The sequence below is a fragment of the Quercus robur genome, chromosome 10, assembly GCF_932294415.1.
Source record: "Quercus robur chromosome 10, dhQueRobu3.1, whole genome shotgun sequence".
NCBI lineage: Eukaryota > Viridiplantae > Streptophyta > Magnoliopsida > Fagales > Fagaceae > Quercus > Quercus robur.
In genome coordinates this window covers 53,014,412-53,033,819 of record NC_065543.1, presented here as the reverse complement: position 1 = coordinate 53,033,819, position 19,408 = coordinate 53,014,412, and the positions used below count along the sequence as shown (strand labels likewise).

The 19,408-nt window shown below is 35.1% G+C and overlaps 2 protein-coding genes across 2 annotated transcripts; both read left to right on the top strand.

Moving 5' to 3' along the window:
* The first annotated feature begins 1,178 nt into the window (after positions 1–1,178).
* Positions 1,179–7,233, top strand: LOC126702364 (uncharacterized). Its single transcript, XM_050401056.1, has 2 exons — positions 1,179–1,359; positions 3,970–7,233. Exon 2 carries the CDS (start codon positions 4,122–4,124, stop codon positions 6,669–6,671), a length of 2,550 nt encoding a protein of 849 aa, XP_050257013.1. The 5' UTR covers positions 1,179–1,359; positions 3,970–4,121; the 3' UTR covers positions 6,672–7,233.
* Positions 7,234–14,357: 7,124 nt separating this feature from the next.
* Positions 14,358–18,659, top strand: LOC126701996 (nuclear transcription factor Y subunit C-1). Its single transcript, XM_050400535.1, has 2 exons — positions 14,358–15,280; positions 18,438–18,659. The coding sequence occupies exons 1-2, from the start codon at positions 14,550–14,552 to the stop codon at positions 18,439–18,441; spliced, it is 735 nt and encodes a 244-aa protein (XP_050256492.1). The 5' UTR covers positions 14,358–14,549; the 3' UTR covers positions 18,442–18,659.
* The last annotated feature ends 749 nt before the right edge of the window (positions 18,660–19,408 follow it).

Here is a 19,408-nt window from a genome sequence, read left to right as displayed (position 1 = left end):
AGCCGGGTCCCATCATTCTTTATCACATACACAAGGCACCTATCTAACACCAATTTTATAAGTAGGGTATCTATTGTGTGATATATATGGCATTTTGACTGTGCATTGTGCATGCTCCTCTGACCTTCTATTTCAGCATAGTTATAACAGTATAAAAGTTAGACCCTTTAACCTATCCTCTGTTGGGCAAGGTAACCATGGTTGGCAAGGTTCTCTTGCAGGGTCCCACTCAAGCAAAAGCAGTAAGTAGAGCTGGATTTTAATTTTATGACAAAATCCTCTTAACATGGAAATAACATAAACACATGCTTATCAGCAATTGCATTATGCATGGAAACCAATTAACAGTAAAATTACCTTAAACATTAACATGGCATACATGCATCAAGAAAATTGAAAGTAAAATTTTCTTAGTGAAAAAAAAAAAAAAAAGTTTACAAAAGGAGAAAGCATATGCATACTTTAATATCCCTATAATTATCCATACCAGTCAAATATAGCTATATTTAAAGGACTGCTTTAATGTAGCATTCTTTGGAAATCTAACACTTCTTGAATTTTAATATACCTAATAAAAGGAAAGTGCATGCTAATAATAATTTTTTATTAGATGATGAAGTAGCACATAATATTTAAATGTTTTAAATTTCCTTAATGAACTAAAATTAGAATTAATGGTCCTTTTCACAGTTACTTAATGAGCCAATTTCAGAATTTTTATAAATATATAATATTGAAAATTCTTGAAAAATTCAACAAAAAAAAAGAAAAATTGAACATGAATTTGAAATCTTGGGCTTAAAATTAAAACCATTTTCAAAATACAACATTCGACATGTAAATTTGATAATTCGAACACATTATACATTGAACCGACTCAATTTTTTCACCTATTCACCAAATTATAAAACCATGCATGCAATTACTGAGTTACCATAAAAATCAAATTTTGAGAAATAAACATGAAAAAAAAAAAAAAAAAAGTTTCATTAAAATTATTTACTCTTGCTATTTTTACCATATATAGGAAATTGGCAATGGCACTATTCCATTAACGATAGTTAAAAATTAACCTTAGTTAGGGTTTTACCAAATGCCCCTCCAAAAAATTGAAGGTGGGGTTATTGTTAACACTTAACAGACTTATTATTTAAATAGAGGGAAGCCCAAGTCACTTTTTCATCATTATAATATATAATATTCTTTTGCCAGTTTCTGTTATGTTTTGGAAGATTTTCCCAAAACATACCTGAATTGGCTTTTATATTTTGATCTCTTTGGTACATAAAAGCGTTCAAAACCAAAACTTTGAAGGCAATTCATCATTGGCGTCACTGCGATTGCAATTTCTGAAAATGGGTACTTTTCTTTTTTCTCAAAATTTCATCTTTATGACTCTATATTGTATGTCTCATTGTGCTATCTATGGAATATAAATTTATTTTTTGTTTTTTGTTTGTTAAATTATGTAGCTGCTGATAGGACTTTCATGGGGTTTTAACTCTTTTAAGTTAAAGCTACTGAATTTTTGGCACTTTGATTGTGTGGTTTTTTTGCAATTCTTAGAAGCTGTTTTGAATTTTCAATAGTTGTTGGGTTGTAGGTTTTGTTTGTTTTGGTTAGAATGCATGTCAGTCTGAGAAGTGGGTTTTTGTTTTTTTCTCTGGTTTCAAAAGTTTGGCTTAGGTTTTCTTTGTATTGGGCTGTGTATTGATGTGAAGTTTACAAATAGCTATGATGTTTGTTGTAAGAGAATTATGCACTGGTTGGTTCTTGTGAAAATCAAGGAAAAAGTGAGGGAAAGTTTGAAACTTTGATTTCTTAGGTGTAGTATTTAAGGTCTAAACTCTAAGTTGCTACCTGTTGAAAGATTTCGGTTTTGGTTTCGTTACCAATGTAGCTGTTCTATTATCCAAACAGACCATTGGGGTTTCTGTTTCTATGACTTACTCTTAGTTTGGCCACAGGAAATTAAAAGAACAGTGTTGGTTTGTTTTGTGATTTCTGTGTTGGATGTGAATGAGTAATGCAGATGGAACTGCTGTTGTATTTTTCTCAAATCCGTACTGTTAAAAAACCGTTTTGCTTATTTTGAAAGTTCGGTACTTGGATTTTTTGAATTGCATAAATTCTTTTCCCACGTATTTTGTTTGATCATTGAACGGGTTTTAGATTGTAAGGGTGTTAATATATTTGGTATTGGTGGATCCGGAGAGATTTTGCTTATTTTGGAAGTTCGGTATTTGGATTTGTTGAATTGCATAAATTCTTTTCCCGCATATTTTGTTTGATCATTGAATATGTTTTAGATTGAAGAGGTATTAATATATCTGGTATTAATGGATCTGGAGAGGTTTTTCTTATTTTGGAAGTTCGGTATTTGGATTTGTTGAATTGTATAAATTCTTTTTCTGCATATTTCGTTTGATCATTGAATATGTTTTAGATTGAAGAGGTGTTAATATATCTGGTATTGATGAATATGGAGAGGTTTTGCTTATTTTGGAAGTTCGGTATTTGGATTTGTTGAATTGCATAAATTTTTTCCCGCGTATTTCATTTGATCATTGGATGGGTTTTAGATTGAAGAGGTGTGCATTGAAGGATCTGGAGAGGTTTTTCTTATTTTGGAAATTCGGTATATGGATTTTTTGAATTGCATAAATTCTTTTCCCGCGTATTTCATTTGATCATTGAATAGGTTTTAGATTGAGAGGTTTTAATATTTTTGGAATTGAAGGATCCAGAGAAGCATTCATTAGTGTTTATTAGGGCTTATGCTCTGGTTAGTGTATGTGAAATCAAGGAAAACATGAGGGAAAGTTTAAATTCTTAGGAGAGCTATTCAAAGTTCAAACTACTACCTGTTGAAAGATTTCGATTTTGGTTTCATTAAGAATAAACAGATTCTATTATCTATGGGATTTTGCTTTCTATGACCTATTATTAGTTTGACGACAGGAAATATAAAGATCAGTTTTGGTTTGCTTTGTGATTTCTGTGTTCGATATAAATGAGTAATACAGATGGAACTTCTATTGTATCTTTTTTCAAGTTCACATAGTTATAAAACCATTTTGTGTAGTTTGGAAGTTTGGTACTTGGATTTGCTGAATTGCATAAATTCTTTTCCCGCATATTTCGTTTGATCATTTAATGGGCTTAGATTGAAGATGTGTCAATAAATTTGGAATTGATGGATCCAGAGAAGCATTTATTAGTGTTAATGAGTGTCTTATATTTAATCATATACGTATATTTCGGCGTAAACCTTGCTTCTTCTGTTTTTTTCTTTTTCTTTTCTTCCTTTTTGGCAGAAATAGTTTCCTTTTTTTCAATTATAGCTATTTACTGGGGCTTATGCACTGATTGGTTTATGTGAAATCAAGGAAAAAGTGAGGGAAAGTTTAAGCTCTTAGGAGAGCTATTCAAAGTTCATAATGCTGTCTGTGGCAAGATTTTGATTTTGGTTTCATCATTACCAATGAAGCCATTCTATTATCCAAACAGACCGCTGGGATTTTTCTTTCAATGACCTACTGTTAGTTTGACCACAGGATATAAAAGATCAGTGTTGGTTTGTTTTGTGATTTCTGTGTTTGATTTGAATGAGCAATGCAAATGGAACTGCTATTGTGTTTTTCTCAAGTTTATATTAAAAAACCGTTTTGCTTATTTTGGAAGTTCAGTAATTGTATTTATTGAATTGCATAAATTCTTTTCCCACATATTTTGTTTGGTCATTGAATGGTTTCTAGATTGAAGAGGTGTTAATTTATTTGGAATTGATGGATCCGGAGAAGCATTCTATAGTGTTTATGAGCGTGTAATTGTAGTCATATATTTAACCATTTATGTAAATTCGGCATAAACCTTGCTTCCACCCCCCCCCCCCCCTCCTCCTCTTCTTCTACCATTTTTGCATAAATAGTTTCCTTATTTTGGATCCATTTTTAATTTGTTTATTAGGGCTTGGACAATTGAGAGCAGCTCTTTAATGATGCACGCGAAAGAATCAGGATCTAGATATACAATTTGGCGGCTAAGTTCTTGGTTCATATAGTGCTGACCTACCTCTAAAAGGAAAGAATTGAAGAAGAAATCGATAATTGGTTATAGACATGACAAATATAGCGGGGATGGAATGCAACAAGGACGAGGCTCTCAGGGCTAAAGAAATCGCGGAGAAGAAGTTTATGGAGAAGGACATTTCTGGGGCAAAAAGATATGCTCTGAAGGCCCAACGCTTATTTTCTGCGCTTGACGGTCTTCCTCAGTTTCTGGCTACACTTGATGTATACATCTCTGCTGAGAAAAGAATACATGGGGAAATCGATTGGTATGGAGTCCTTGGGGTGGACCCATCGGCCAATGATGATACAATCCGGAAACATTATAGAAGGTTGGCTCTTATTCTTCATCCTGATAAAAACAAATCAGTTGGTGCAGATGGGGCCTTTAAAATACTATCTGAAGCCTGGACTTTTTTGTCAGACAAAGCCAAGAAAATTGACTACGACCAGAAGTGGAAGTTTAGTGGCGTATATGGGAAAGTTCCAGATGCGAAATCTTCAGTGCCAACTGGTCAGAATGGTTTCCATAACTTCTCCAACGGTAATAATTTCAACACAAAATATCAGAAGAGTGCTACTCATCCCCATCCTGCTAGGGCTACTCATCCCCATTCTGCTGGGGCTACTCATCCATTTCCTGCTGGGACTCCTCATCTATTGAACCCCACATTTTGGACTCTCTGCAGTTCTTGCAAGGTTCAGTTTGAGTACCTTAGAAAATATCTCAACTGCAATCTTGTTTGCTCCAACTGCCGTCAGCCATTTATGGCTTTAGAGATTGTACCACCTCCACTTAATGGCAATGTTCCTGCCACTCCGTGGAATTCTTTCATGCAGCCACAGAATTTTGGTCCACAAACAGTCAAGAATCAATATGCTCCAGGAAAGATACCAACTTCTGCTACAAATGATGAGCGAGCAAGATTTTCTGCTTATCTCCCATCACAGAAAAATTTCCATTCAGATGCATTCCTTAAAACGGGTGGTGTTGCAAGTGTGCCCGTGCCAGCTTCCTCTGCTACTCAAGTCACTGGTGTTTTTCAGCCAGCATCAGAGCATTTGAAGAGAGGGCATGAAGATGCAGCAGCAGCTGTCGTGAGGGAGGAGGCTTATTGGGCAAAAACTCATGCTACTACCAAACCAGGGGTTGGTTTAGCAGCTGGGTTGTCTAATGCTGGTTGCAGTATGGCACAGAAAGGAGACAGGCCTAAGAAAAGAAGTAGGATGGATAATAAGGGGGGACATATGGCAAATCAAATGACAACGGAAAGAAGAGTTGGCATGGAGAGTGCATCTGGATCTCAGAAAGTTAGTTTTGAAGCAGGAAGGATGAATGCTTCAGGAAACTATAGAACTAATTCTACAAGGGAGCTTTCAAACATGGAAACGCGAAATATGTTGATGGAGAAGGCTAAGAAAGAGATTAAGAAGAAGCTTAGCGAGTGGAGCATGGCTTCTGTATTAAAGACTTCACACAAGTTAAGGACTTTGGAAAAAAAGGAGGTTGAGGAGAAGAACACTGCTGTAAATGGGCTAAAAGTGGAGAAATGTAGAGAATTCATGCATACCAAAAACACCATTAACACTGAGAAATCTTCGCATGCCAGTTCTAGCGTGAATTCCGATACAGGTGGTGCTGATCCAATGTCAATGAGTGTCCCAGATCCAGATTTTCATGACTTTGACAAGGATCGTACAGAAAAGTCATTTGGTGATAACCAGGTTTGGGCTGCTTATGATGATGATGATGGGATGCCCCGTTTTTATGCTATGATTCATAGTGTGATATCCAGGAGACCATTCAAAATGCGGATTAGTTGGCTTAATTCGAAATGCAATGATGAATTGGCCCCTCTGAACTGGATTGGTTCTGGCTTTTACAAGACTAGTGGGGATTTCCGGATTGGCAAGTATGAAGTCAATGACTCTCTTAATTCTTTCTCACATAAGGTCAAGTGGACAAAGGGCACAAGGGGTGCCATTCAAATATATCCTATGAAGGGAGATGTTTGGGCTCTCTATAGGAACTGGTCCCCTGATTGGAATGAGCTTACCCCTGATGAAGTGATACACAAATACAACATGGTGGAAGTGCTTGAAGATTACAATGAAGAGCAGGGTGTGACTGTTGCTCCACTTGTTAAAGTTGCTGGATTCAAAACAGTGTTTTGCCATAATTTGGATAAAACCAGGACAATTCCAAGAGCAGAGATGTTTCGGTTCTCACACCAGGTCCCTTCTTACTTTCTTACAGGTCAAGAGGCTCATAATGCCCCCAAAGGTTGCTGGGAGCTTGATCCTGCAGCTACACCTTTGGAACTTCTTCAGGTAGTGACTGATGCTCAGGTGGAAGAATTGGCAGATACTGTTGAAAATAATAGGCGAGAAGATCCCTTAGGGTGCACGAAAAACTGCAAGGAAGAAGAGCTGGTGGAGAATAGCAAAGCAAATGAGGGAAAAGGTCTGGAAGAAGATATTGGAAGAAAGGATGTGGCAGAGGTGATGATGAAGAAGGGAAAGGAAATCAAGGAAGAAAAGATACTGGTATATAATAGGAGACGGTTGAGGGAAGGGAAAATGGTGGAAAGTGCCAATTAAATGTCAAAATCCTGGAACTGACCTATATAGAAGATTATTTTGCAGTCATACTCTAATGGTCAAGAAAATGGTGGAATGAGTTTTGAAACCTAGAAGCTTAGGCTCACCATTCCAACCTAAATTAATGTTTGATTAGAAGTCTTCTTTTCATTTTCCCCATTTTCTTGGCAATTGAACACAACACTAATGGTGAGTCACTATACTGGTAATGATACAGGCTTTGATTTTCTTTGATGTATATTGGTGGAACTACAGTTTTGTTTGAAGTTTTAGAAGAATGCCCTCTAGATTGCTGTACCCGTGACATGAAGGCGGTTTTGAACTTTGAAGGCCAGATTACATGACTTGCATTTTTGCTGGGAAGTGGCCTATAGGCTAAGCTCTTTATTTGCTGCAAGAGCTGTTTTTTACATTTTCAGTTTAATTCCCTCCAAAATCACAATTTTTTTTTGCAGCTGGTCAAATTTGTGTACCATGAGCTGCATATATCTTGATACAGTTCATAATGCCTTGCAATGGCCTGTTTTTTGTCATTATATCAAATGTGAATGAAGTTCCATCATCTGTTTATCCTTCTTTTAATTTTGGTTTAGTCAAACTAGTTACTTCCTTTCTTAAATTTTGTTTCTCAGTCTTTGTTTCTTGCTTGAGTTATGCATTTTGATTGATACTGACATGCTAGAAACTGTGCTTTCTATCATGTATTATTATTTTACAATCTGTAAAGATAGACATGGGGAAAATATTTTGGTTGGATGCTTTAGCTGGACTTATAGTCATAGGCATTATGTTGCTGCTATTTTTATGGTCATCTGTGAAGGGCAGGTTAGGCCTCAAAGAGGATTTTCCTTTGTCCTGGTCTTTCAAAAAAAATTATATTCATTATGTAATGTTAACAGACAACCAAGTTGGATTTTGGCAGCTAGTAGTGCAAGACCTTCACCGGATCAACTTGGTGCTGCCAATATGGCCTTTACGTTGCTATTTTGTCAGATAGATTTTCTACACATGGCCCTCTTCTTCCAAAGGATTGGAAAAGACTGTAGAAATTTAAGATTAATGAAAGACTGAAAGATGTTCTCTGGAAATTTGCAAACGAAGCACAGGGTACCAAAGCAATACTAGGCAGAAGAATCAGAGCAGCAGATTCTTTATGCCCCAGATGTGGCTTTCTTCCTCAAACTCATAAGAACCTCTTTTTTTTGTGGGTGTTTTTGCTTTTCAAATATGGTCTCTCTATATGGAATCTAAACTTTTCCCCTCAAGAATCAATCCCAATCCAACACTGGATCAGAATGATTCTTTACCCAGCACTTCAGCCAGGTTTGGACAGGAGAAGCGCTTTGTGTCACTATTTTATGCAGCCATACTTTGTGACTGAATATGGTGATCTAGAAACAATTTGATTCACAAAGGTATGGATTCTACTACAATCCAACTTGCTGCTCAAATCACCAAGGTGTTCAATTCTCATATAGCTGCCCCATAGAGTCTTAATGCAGTTAGAAGTGATCATTTCTCGCTGCTGTATGCAAAGATTCTATTGGCAAAACTATAAAGGCTATCACAGCTAAAGAAGTTGTTGTTGTATCAGGCTTGAGCTGAAGCAAAAGCGCAAAGATTCTATTGGCAAAACTGAAAATGCTATCACAGCTAAAGAAGTTGTTGTTGTATCAGGCTTGAGCTGAAGCAAAAGCTTACCTTCTAGCTATTTCCTTGGCCTCCAATCTTAATCATATTTCTATGGTCTTTGAAGGCAACAGTAACTTATATGGTTCTTTCTTCATATTCTTTTTGGGATTTTTGCTTTCTACTTAAAACAAGCTAATGTACTCTATGCTACATGAAAGATACAAAAAAAGCAAGGAGGCTTCAAAATTAAGAGAGCCCAGCCTCATCCTGCATAACATTTACAATAGGAGGAGGACCATCCCCTAAATTAAAAGAACCTGTGGTACCATCTGCTAAGGACCATCTTGCCAAAGTGTGGGCAGCCAAATTTGCAATGAACTTTACTAAAATGGTACAAGTCTCCAAATTATTGGGCATAACAAACCAGAAGAATTATCTAAGAGAACAAAGAGAACTGTAGTTAGACTCCCATTAATAGGTACCTTTAAGGTATTTGTTAATAGACCATTTTAGAAAAAAAATTTAATACCACTTTTATGAGAAATATAAAAAATGAAAATAAAAAATCAATTACTCTTTTTCTATAAAAAATTTCTAAAAACATTTCTTGAACTAATGCCATTCATTAACTTTTTCATTGTAATTATCATATTAATGCTATTAGGCCATTAGCCAAGCAATTTGATGAAGACATAAGAAATCATATAACTGTCTCAATAGGAAAACAGTGTGTCATCACCACTCTGTCACAAAATATTGATCATTACTTTTTTTTTGTTGGAAATATATTGATCATTACTTTGTGTAAACTAACTCCTAGTGGATTTTGTCTCATTAGAATTTAATCACAAGCATAAAATTTCAGGAATTCAATCTAAGATAAAAGCAAAAACGAAAATAAAAGAAACGGGTCTAGTTAAACAATGAATGCCCTTAGGCACAAGTTAAAAAAACATTTAACGCCACCACTTTTTTTTTAGTCAACTTTCACAGAAAACAGATAAACATATTAAGAATAACTTTTAATTTATTTATTTTTCTCTCTCAAACTCATCCTGAAAATCATCTTCTCCTCTCATAATTGGATCTTGCTCGATTGTCCCACCAAAATCATTGATCATTAAATATTGAAAAACAAAAAAAAAAAAAAAAAAAAAAAAAAACTATGAAACATTAATAGACTGTTTGGTAGGGTGTTTTGATCAACAGTTTTTAGTGTTTAAACAATATTACATGTATTTTCACACACTTTTTCATCCACACACATTTCTAAAAAAATACAAATAACGTTACTAGAACAACATTACCAAACGGCTCCTTAATGCTCCCAACAAAAAGTGTAAAAGCATAGTAATATATGCTTATTAAAGGATGCCCTTAGGGGCACCATTAAAATAAGAGCCTTAAAGAGGAATAAATGACCTATTCAACTTAAATAAAAATAAATAAATAAATAAATAAAAACCTATTCAATTTCAATCTTTGATCCTTGTCAAACAAAAAAAAAAAAAAAAAAAAGCCTTCAATCTTCATTTTTTTTATGGTAAAATAACTGGATATGTTAATTATTAATAAAATATTAAGAGTCCCATTGATTAGTATTATTATTACTATTAATTAATTAATAAAATAAAGAATGTCACATCAAGAAAAATAAATTAAAGAATGAAAATATGAAAAAGGAAAAATTGGGTCCGGGTTTGATTGATTTCAGGTTTTAACTTCATAGTTTAATCAAATGAAGTACTTGGAGCCATGGCCCCCAACTTTTCAAAAATTAAACTTTCACCCTTATATTTAACTAAAATTTTCAAAAACAGAAAAAAGGATGGGCTCTCCCAAACACTAGCATTGGGTGGCCAAACTTTCACCCTTAAGGTTTCTAATTAGGCATCCTTAGAAACACTAGCATCCACAATTTCAACCTTTGTCCCTTCCTTCATCCTCTTTCACTAAGTTCACCTCATTTAAACCACCAATAACACTTATGGCTTTTTCTGGTTTGAGTCCCACAATTGCCTTTATCCCTTCCCAAAACACTAATCATAACTAGGATCTACTATTTTGTTTACTTTAATCCCCTCCTCCAAACTTTAAAATTGAGCAATGTTTCCCTTAAATATTGGATAGTAGCAAACTATCCTCTGTTGTAAAAATAAATAAATAAATGAATTTAATGGAATTTAGTAATTATGGGGGGTAATTTGCCTATTTCTTAAAGGTCAAGGGGACATTGATCAATTTTAAAGTTTAAGTGAAGATTATAGTGAATCTAATTTTTTTTTTTTGGGGGGGGGGGGAGGAAGAGGGGAGGGAGAGAAAGTGAACCAATACATATGTATATATATTCCACAACCTAAATGTGCCAAACATGAGAGTATAGTGAAAAGAGTATATGAGAGTTTTTTTTTTTTTTTTTTTTGGTTATTATTATATTTTTGCTTTTTTGCCTTTTCAACCTAAGTGGGCCCAAGGGATATTTTCTTTTTCTTTTTTTGTATATACATTTCGGGTAATGGAGAAAGCACCTTTAGGAACCCTTTGGCCACTTTCTCAAGAATCATACTTTTTTTTCCTTCTACTGTCACATACTTATCACTTATTCTATCAACAAAGTTACAAAGAGACATAATATTAAGGAGATTTGGATTTAGAGGCATCATAGAATCCGACTTGTGAAAATTGTGGAACATGCTGCATGCACTAGAATTGTGCTTTAAAGAGAAGAACAAGATGACCCAAAAAAAAGAGAGGAAAATAGTTTAGAAGGAGAGAGATGCTTTCAAATATCTTTTTTAAGGCAGCTATAGAAATGATGTGATAAGCTAGACATGAGGTGGTCCACATTGCTGTTTGTAATTAATTGCTATTGGCATAATATGTAAAAGTGGTTTTGATTGCAACCATTTTTATATGGGATACCTTTACAAGGTAGACCCACCCCTTAATCAAACTTGGAACATTTTGGTGTTGGACTCTCAATGGTACTTCTAATCTTCTATATCATTTAGAATTATAAAGAAAGAGTTGAGAAAGTAGTTTATAAAGATTGTTTTTTATATGTGAAGTTTGGTTCATGTATTTTTTTAGATGATTAATAGATGGACAATAAACATTCTTAGGAGCGTTTGGTTTGTTGTAACGTATCTTTGATGTGATGCACATTATGATGTGACATTAAGGTTTTTGGTTTATTTTATTTTATTTCTAACATTATCATAATCTAAAATTATAAAATATATCATATCACCTTAATCTCATCATTTTCCTAAATAATGTAATATTGTATTCTTGTGTTGAAATTACATTAATATTGTAAGATTACAATAATATAATATTACAGTGTAATATAACATTACAGTGAACCAAACGTTCCCTTAAGTCTTAACCCTTACCCTAGCCAATCTTTTTTGCTATGTCTTCGTCAAAGACTCGCTTTTTTTTTTTCCTTCTTTTGGGGGGTTAGGGGGTGATTTTATAATTGATTTCATATATAAAAATTATTATTGTTATTGAAGAGACTAGTTCATTAATAAAATAGAATTATAACCTAACAAAATGTTCTAGAGTAAACAACACCTCTAGCATTAACTAACAATTGGCTACAATAAAATTAGGGGAAATAGAGCATAACAAAAGCCTAGTATCTAAGATATTTCAATTAGCAAATCAGAATAATGATTCCTTTCCTAAAGCGTGTGAATAACGATAAATGTACGAAATTCACTCATTATGGACTTCCAAAAAAAAGTGTTAATGCTTAGGCCCTTAGGGTATGATAATTATGGACATGCTTTTAAGTTCTTCATAATCAATATTTGTACAACTTGAGCACCCACCTCCACAATGAGGTTGGAAATACCAATGTGAACCCATTTGTATTACTATTGACTCTTATGTTTCTCATGAATTGAAACCCTTTATCCATTTACTTTCAAAGTTTCTAATTAAGAACAAAGTTTAGCTATAAAACTGGTTGTAACCTTAAATTACAGCCTTATTCAATATCTTTTTATTAGAGATGAATTTTGACAAATCCACCATTGGATTACATCTTCTTCTTATATCTTCTATGCTTGCAAAATTTCTAGAAAATTAAAGATCAATAACTATGCCATCAATAAATTGTTTAGACTGAAAATTTTTATAGTTTAAAATTATGCATAAAATATAAGCTTATAAATCATATAGTAAATAATATTCGATTGGCACAAAATTTGACATATGTATTGAGAGCGTAAAGAGCATGCAATTTAATGGTTGGATTTTTAAAATATGCAGTAATGTTTATTTTATTGAGTAAGATTATAGATTTAGGTTACAACTAATTTTGTATCTAAACTTTGTCCTCTAATTAATTCCTTGACACTTGCCTATCCTAGGTAGCCAATTGCTAACCCATTTGTATTAAATTTGTATGTGCCAATGGAAGGAGGGGACCAACCAATAGGTTTGAATACATTCCTTTTACTCTTTTAAGGTTAGTTCCCAAGGTGAAAGAAATTTGTAAGGGGATTGTCTTATTGGAGGTAAAGATGTTTTCCTCTCTAAAGGGGTTTCCTTTCATGATAAGTTTTGTTTCTTCCTTCCCTCCAAATTTTGCAACAAATCAAAGGAAAAAAAGGTTTTTAAATTCGATACAACTATGGCCATTCAATCAAAGAAATTAGCAGAGTTGGATTTGAACCAACCCCTAACATTAAGGCTAATCGTAAAGAAGGGCTTGCTTTTTTCGCATATAAGTCTAACCCTAATGCAATCTCTTAGGACAAGGCAGGTGATTCCTCCTTGACTAAGGTAGAGTGAACAACATTTATCACTTTCTTATCTTGTAAAAAAGCCTAAGTTACTAATTTGTGGCAACAAAAAAATAAAAAAAATTCTTTGTATTTTTTCTTTAAGATAAATATATATATATATATATATATATTTAAAAGGTTTTGTTTCAGTATCTTCTATTTCCTTCATTTTTCTCATAATATTATTTTTGAGCAACTCTATAAAGGTACCTTCTCTTAATATGAGTCCCACATACTATGAAAGGATAGGTCTTATGAAACCATTTTGTGCACCCGGACCTCGATTAATGGGCTAACTGTTTTGATGGGCTCACAATTTACTTGTTGTAGTGGGTGTATGGATATCCTACAATGGAAAACTCCTAAGGATGAAAGTTCATACCTTTAATACAACTACCTTCCTTAGTGGGTCAGTAATGATTGTTTTTAAGGATTTTTCGTGCAGATGGGGCCCTTTAGGATTATTCCTGACAAGAAAGGGCCCCACTTTGGAAAAAAGGTGTGTCAGTTTTTGGGACTTGCAACAAACGCCGGATGTTGCTCGACAGCGACATTCCCCAAGACATTACCAAGATACCTCGGAGTGGGCCCCGAGCAACGTCAAACCCCTGAGAACTAAACAGACCACGGCCTAATCTGCCAAGCATCATGGATTGGGCCCGCTAGGGAACTATTATCCAACCTACGACCCATAGGCCAATGATGGCTCGATAACCATACACATTTCATACGAATTATGATAACTCATCAAATATGGTATAAGAAAATTTTAAGGTATGTTTACAACAGAATGGATGGGAAGAGAGAATTCTTAATTTCTCTCGTCTTCCTTCACTAAAGGTACCTTTGCTCAATATGTGGGCTTTGTACATTTATAAGTCTTATATACTATGAACGAATATTCTCATGAAACCGTTCCATACAGACTAAGATAACTCTCATCAAATATAGTATAAGAAAATTTTAAGGTATGTTTGCACCGGTATGGAATGAGAGGATAGAATTCTTTTTGTTTTTTTGAAACCAAGGATAGAATTCTTAATTTCTCTTATCTTCCTTCATTCCATCCATGAATTTTTAACATGAATAAAATAATTTGAAAAAAAAAATCCATTTCATAAAACTTTAATAATAATAATATAAAAAATTATATACTCATACCCCCATTTGGTTTTTCTCTCCCTCAAAAGGGGAAAAAAAAAAAATTTTGGGTCACAATAAGATAAGTTATAAGTGCATGCATCTTATCCCATCTTTTCTTTCTCTCTCCCCCACATATCTCTAGCCCTCAAAATCCTCACCCCACATTTCCCCACATCCCTCAAATCCTTCAAATCCCACCCACCCATCATCATCACCATCCCTATCCTCCCAAAAACCAATTTGTCACTAATTGAGAGTAATTTCTCTCTCACACACACACCCATCATCAAACACCTTTTGTGCAATGGAGAACAACAACAACAACAACAACAACAACAGCAACAACAACCAGATAGCTCAGTCCTCTCCCTACCCTCTCCAACCCACTCCGCCGCCGCCCCCGCCGCCGTCCTCCGCCACCCCATTCCACCACCTCCTCCAACAGCAGCAGCAGCAGCTCCAAATGTTCTGGTCCTACCAGCGCCAAGAAATCGAGCAAGTAAACGACTTCAAGAACCACCAGCTCCCCCTCGCCCGCATCAAGAAGATCATGAAGGCCGACGAGGACGTGCGCATGATCTCCGCCGAGGCGCCCATCCTGTTCGCCAAGGCGTGCGAGCTCTTCATCCTCGAGCTCACGATTCGGTCGTGGCTGCACGCCGAGGAGAACAAGCGGCGAACGCTCCAGAAAAACGACATCGCGGCGGCGATCACGAGGACCGACATATTCGACTTCTTGGTGGATATTGTGCCGAGGGACGAGATTAAAGACGAGGCGGCTGGGCTAGTCGGCGGGATTGTGGGGGCCACGGCCAGTGGCGTCCCGTACTATTACCCGCCGATGGGGCAACCCGCTGGTGGGCCCCACGGAGGAATGATGATTGGGAGACCCGCTACAGTGGACCCCACTGGAGGAGTGTACGTTCAGCCACCTTCAAATGCTTGGCAGTCTGTGTGGCAAGGCCATGCTGCTGCTGATGATGGGTCTTATGGGAGTGGAGCTAGCAGTGGCCATGGCAATCTTGATGGCCACAGGTATGTTGGGTTTGCTTTTTTTTTTTTTTTTTAGAGGTGAATGCGCCGCGGCAACTGGTTATGCCAGGTGGGACAGTTGTCTGGAAGTTTTACTAGCGAAACTGAGTACAAAAGACTATTTCTTTAGAAAAGATAGCTTAAAAAAAAAAAAAAAAAAAACACCCAAATGAGTAGGAAGTGACATTTGAGCTCAAAGTCAATGTCTTTTTTAATTGTATATATGTATGTGAGTGATGGTTGTGACATGTGAAGTGGTTGTTAGCTTTTACTTGGTTGGGTCGTATTCTGTGCACAAAACTCTCACTTTTTGTAGTGTTGAAAGAGGTGATTGGTAGGCAGTTTTACCCCATGTGACCCAAACCCAAAGCGACATGTCGGTGTGGGTTGAAGGGTCTTGAGATTGCAGCAAGGTGCGATCTTTGTTATCTGGGTGGTGTGATTTGAGTGGAAAAAGTGTGTTTTTTTTTTTTTTTTAATTATTGGGTGTTTGGATTTTTAATGTTTTGGTGAATGTTCTAAAAAAATGTTGCTTTCAGTTGGTGGTGGTGGGTGGTATAGTAGAAATCCAAGTGTCGACTTCTCAATCATGTGGCAAGACTGTAGGACTTTTAGGCTTTTAGCACCATGTTGGTGGCTGATAGTGATTGGGTTTCTCCGTTTGATTTGTGAATATGGGTATGTAGAGTTTGTGATGGTGGTGATTTTTTGACATTAATGATGGATTTTATGAAAAGGGGCTCCCTCTGTAGCTTTTTAGGTTACAATTTTCTTTTCTTTTTTTCCTTGTTTCAACAGAGAGGATTTGGTTGGGGTGGATTGAAGCTTCTGCTTCTCTTGTCATTGCTTGCTAGTGTTATTTCTTGTCGGTTAGTTTGGTTTGAAATTATGATCTCCCAATACTTGGGGAAAATAGAGCCAACTGTAGGATTGATACAATTCGATAATACTTTGTTGTTTTGGAAGCATTAAAAAGGCTATTAGGATTTTGATCTGGTTAGTGTATTGACAATTGGTTGCCATTGTGACCTATAAAAAAAAAAAAAGACAATTGGTTGCCGTTGTGTGTGTGAGCCAGTTGTTGGATTGATATGATTTGATACTACTTTGTTATTTTGCAAGCATTTAAAAAGGCTATTAGGATTTTGATCTGGTTGCATATTTATAATTGGTTGTCATTGTGGGTGTGAGACTTGAATGGATACACATGGAAAGTATTGAGGGATGGGGATAGAATAAGGGGAAATATACTTTGACTGATCTCCTTAATAGGGGCATTTTTAACTTATTTGATGTGGAGTTTGGCACACTTCTAATTCTTTGTCTTAAAGTTGTCCAATTGCTGTTCTTTGCCAAGTTATATGCATGAAAGAATTGATCTTTCACTACCAACTGTCATTTCTAAAAAAGAGAACTAATGGTAAAAAAAGCAGTTATATGTTTGGAATATACTGACATAGGCCTCAGTAGCCTTATTATCATAAACCTAGTAGAGACTTTTTACAAGCTTGTATCTGAAAAAATTCTTAATTTGAGAAATGATCTTGGCTTACAACCTTAAACGGTCTTACACAACCTTATTTAATGGGGGGAAAAAGGATTTTACACAACCTTTACAAAGGAGTTATATAAGCATGCAAATGAAGATGGTCGACATTGACTACACCTTGCACTAAAATATGGGATGCCAAATAGACTCCTCAATGGTTCTAGAGTTCTTTATCTTCTAAATAATGTCATGGATCTTATAGGTGGAGTAGAATAAAGATGGATTACTGCAAAAATTTCTCTCTTGGAAATGAGCCTCCAATAAAGTTCTTTTGAACCTTTCTCATTCAACTTATAGCACAACTGTATTAGTAAATACGTTGCTGGATTGTTAAAAGTTTCTTACTTAAAGACAATTGCTTCCATAAATGTTTTATTATTTTTTCATTTGATAGCAGTGTGTGATATAATTACGTTTTAGACAAGTAGAGATAAGCTATTCATGGTAAGAAATGGAAATAAACAAAGTCCACATCTATTCTGTATCATTTTACAATGAAATTCTGAGGCAAGTATTGTATAATCCCTGTGGAATTGGGTTGCATCCATTTTTGGAAAGTGACAGTGTATGTTGGAAAAATGCCTGGATGGTTAAAGTTCGGAAAGTAATCAATTTATAGTGCCTGACATTTTCAGTAAGAAAGAATTTTGCTCACTTAAAAAAAAAAGAAAAAAGAAATGAACATTTGTTCAGTGCCCCAGAAATTTTTTCTGAAGGGTACATTTGTGTTTTTCATGTTTATATATAAGTTGTTATTAAATTTATATTTAAAATTAAAAAATAAAAAATAAAATAAAAAAAGAAGAAGAAGAAGAAGAAAAAGAGAGAGAAAGCACTGGCACGTTTGATCTTTAATTGGGTGATTGAACACTTGCACAGCTCCCCAAAGGAAAAAAAAGAAATCAGAAAAGGATAGAATATCCTCCTTTCCTCGTTTCTTATGCAAGATGAACATTAGGTTGAAAGAATGAGTATCTGTAATGGTATCTCATGTACCTTAAAATTGACACTGTCACTCATGCTGTTTTGAGTATCCTTTTCTCCTAGTATTTTCATCGGTGCCATTATATGCTTGTATTGATCATCACTCTGACTAGACAGTTATTTTTGGAAATACAAAATAAGTTGGTGTGCAACTAGATTTTCATTGATAAAACTTTCTTCATTGTATGGGACATTCATGCTAAGTATGTATTATTAAGGTGATGACTTTAATAATGGCAATCAATTTTAGGAAAACTTTATTCATTGTATGTGACATTCATGCTATGTATTATTTGGTAATCCTTATAGATAGTTTTCCTAGGTTTTTTTATACCCAAAATTGAATTTCAGATGTCTTAAGTATGCATTCCATCTAAATTAATGCCAATGGGTTCATACTCAAATAACACTTCCTCCTTCAACAATAATGGGTGGAGGGTAAGTAACTGGCTTCAAAAACCCAGTGGGTGTGTATGTAACTTACTGATAAAAGAAAAAAGTGTCAACTAAATTGATGCCATTCTGAAAAGAATATGTTAGTCTAAGTTGTAGGATGATTGAACTATTAAAAAATTATAGGAAAAGTAGGGTCTGATATCAATTTTTCTTTCTTTTTGTTCTCTACAGTTGAGTAATTCATTTGAAGCTGATTTGCTGCATGGCGCAATGGAAAGAGGTCGAGCTTAGCTGATTGGACTTGGAATTTTGATTGCTTATGAATTAAGTTCACTTGTCAGCTGTTATTTTTTACTTTAGAAACTTATTAAAACTTTAACTTGATCCAGTGCAGATAAAAAAATTGCTGCTATGACTTCACTATTAATATTTACTGTGCAGTCTTGAGATTTAGGATCCCTGTGTTGCGGATTGGAATGAATGTGGTTGTCTCATACTATATTCCTACCTTTTACCTGGGATAGATCTTTGCTATAATTTTGATTTTTAATTCACTTTCTTTGACTAAAATTTTGAACCACCCTCCCAAGTTTTCCACTGATGACAAACTATATACTACTATTTCATGTTGGTTGTTTACTTGTTTGAATATGCTTATTGGAACCAAATCTGAGTCCCAAAATTTTGGGTTAAATTTTCATAAAATGTATCTGGGTAATCAAGCACCTGTCGCTTGAGGGAAGTGTTGACCCAGTTTGGTACACTCTGGGATTTAGTTTTCTCAGGTTACTCAAATAGGGTATTTAAAGCCCATATGCAAAGTGCAACTACCACCAAAATTTATCAGCACCACTAGCTGGTGATAAGGCCTGGCTCAGTTATATCTACACAAGTTCAGTTGTTCAGGTATTTCACTTTATGAAGCCTCCAAATTTCAATCAAAGAATTATCTTCTTTCTCTTTGGATGAGGACTAATTAAGTAGTGTCACTTTAGCATGATTGATTGGCCAGATTGCATTTCAAATGTATAAAGATGATCAAAATGAAAAGAGAAATACAAGAAAAGATGTGGTAAGGTATATGTAATTATTTCTGATCATTATAATTGTAGAGACCATGACCAATATAATGTCTAAGTTTTAGAGTCTATATACATTAAACGGCTGTGGTTGTCAAAATCACGATTTGAATCGTAGAATCA

Excerpts from the sequence above, each read along its gene's own strand:
- LOC126702364 (XM_050401056.1), top strand. The coding sequence starts at position 4,122 with ATGACAAATATAGCGGGGATGGAATGCAACAAGGACGAGGCTCTCAGG.
- LOC126701996 (XM_050400535.1), top strand. The coding sequence starts at position 14,550 with ATGGAGAACAACAACAACAACAACAACAACAACAGCAACAACAACCAG.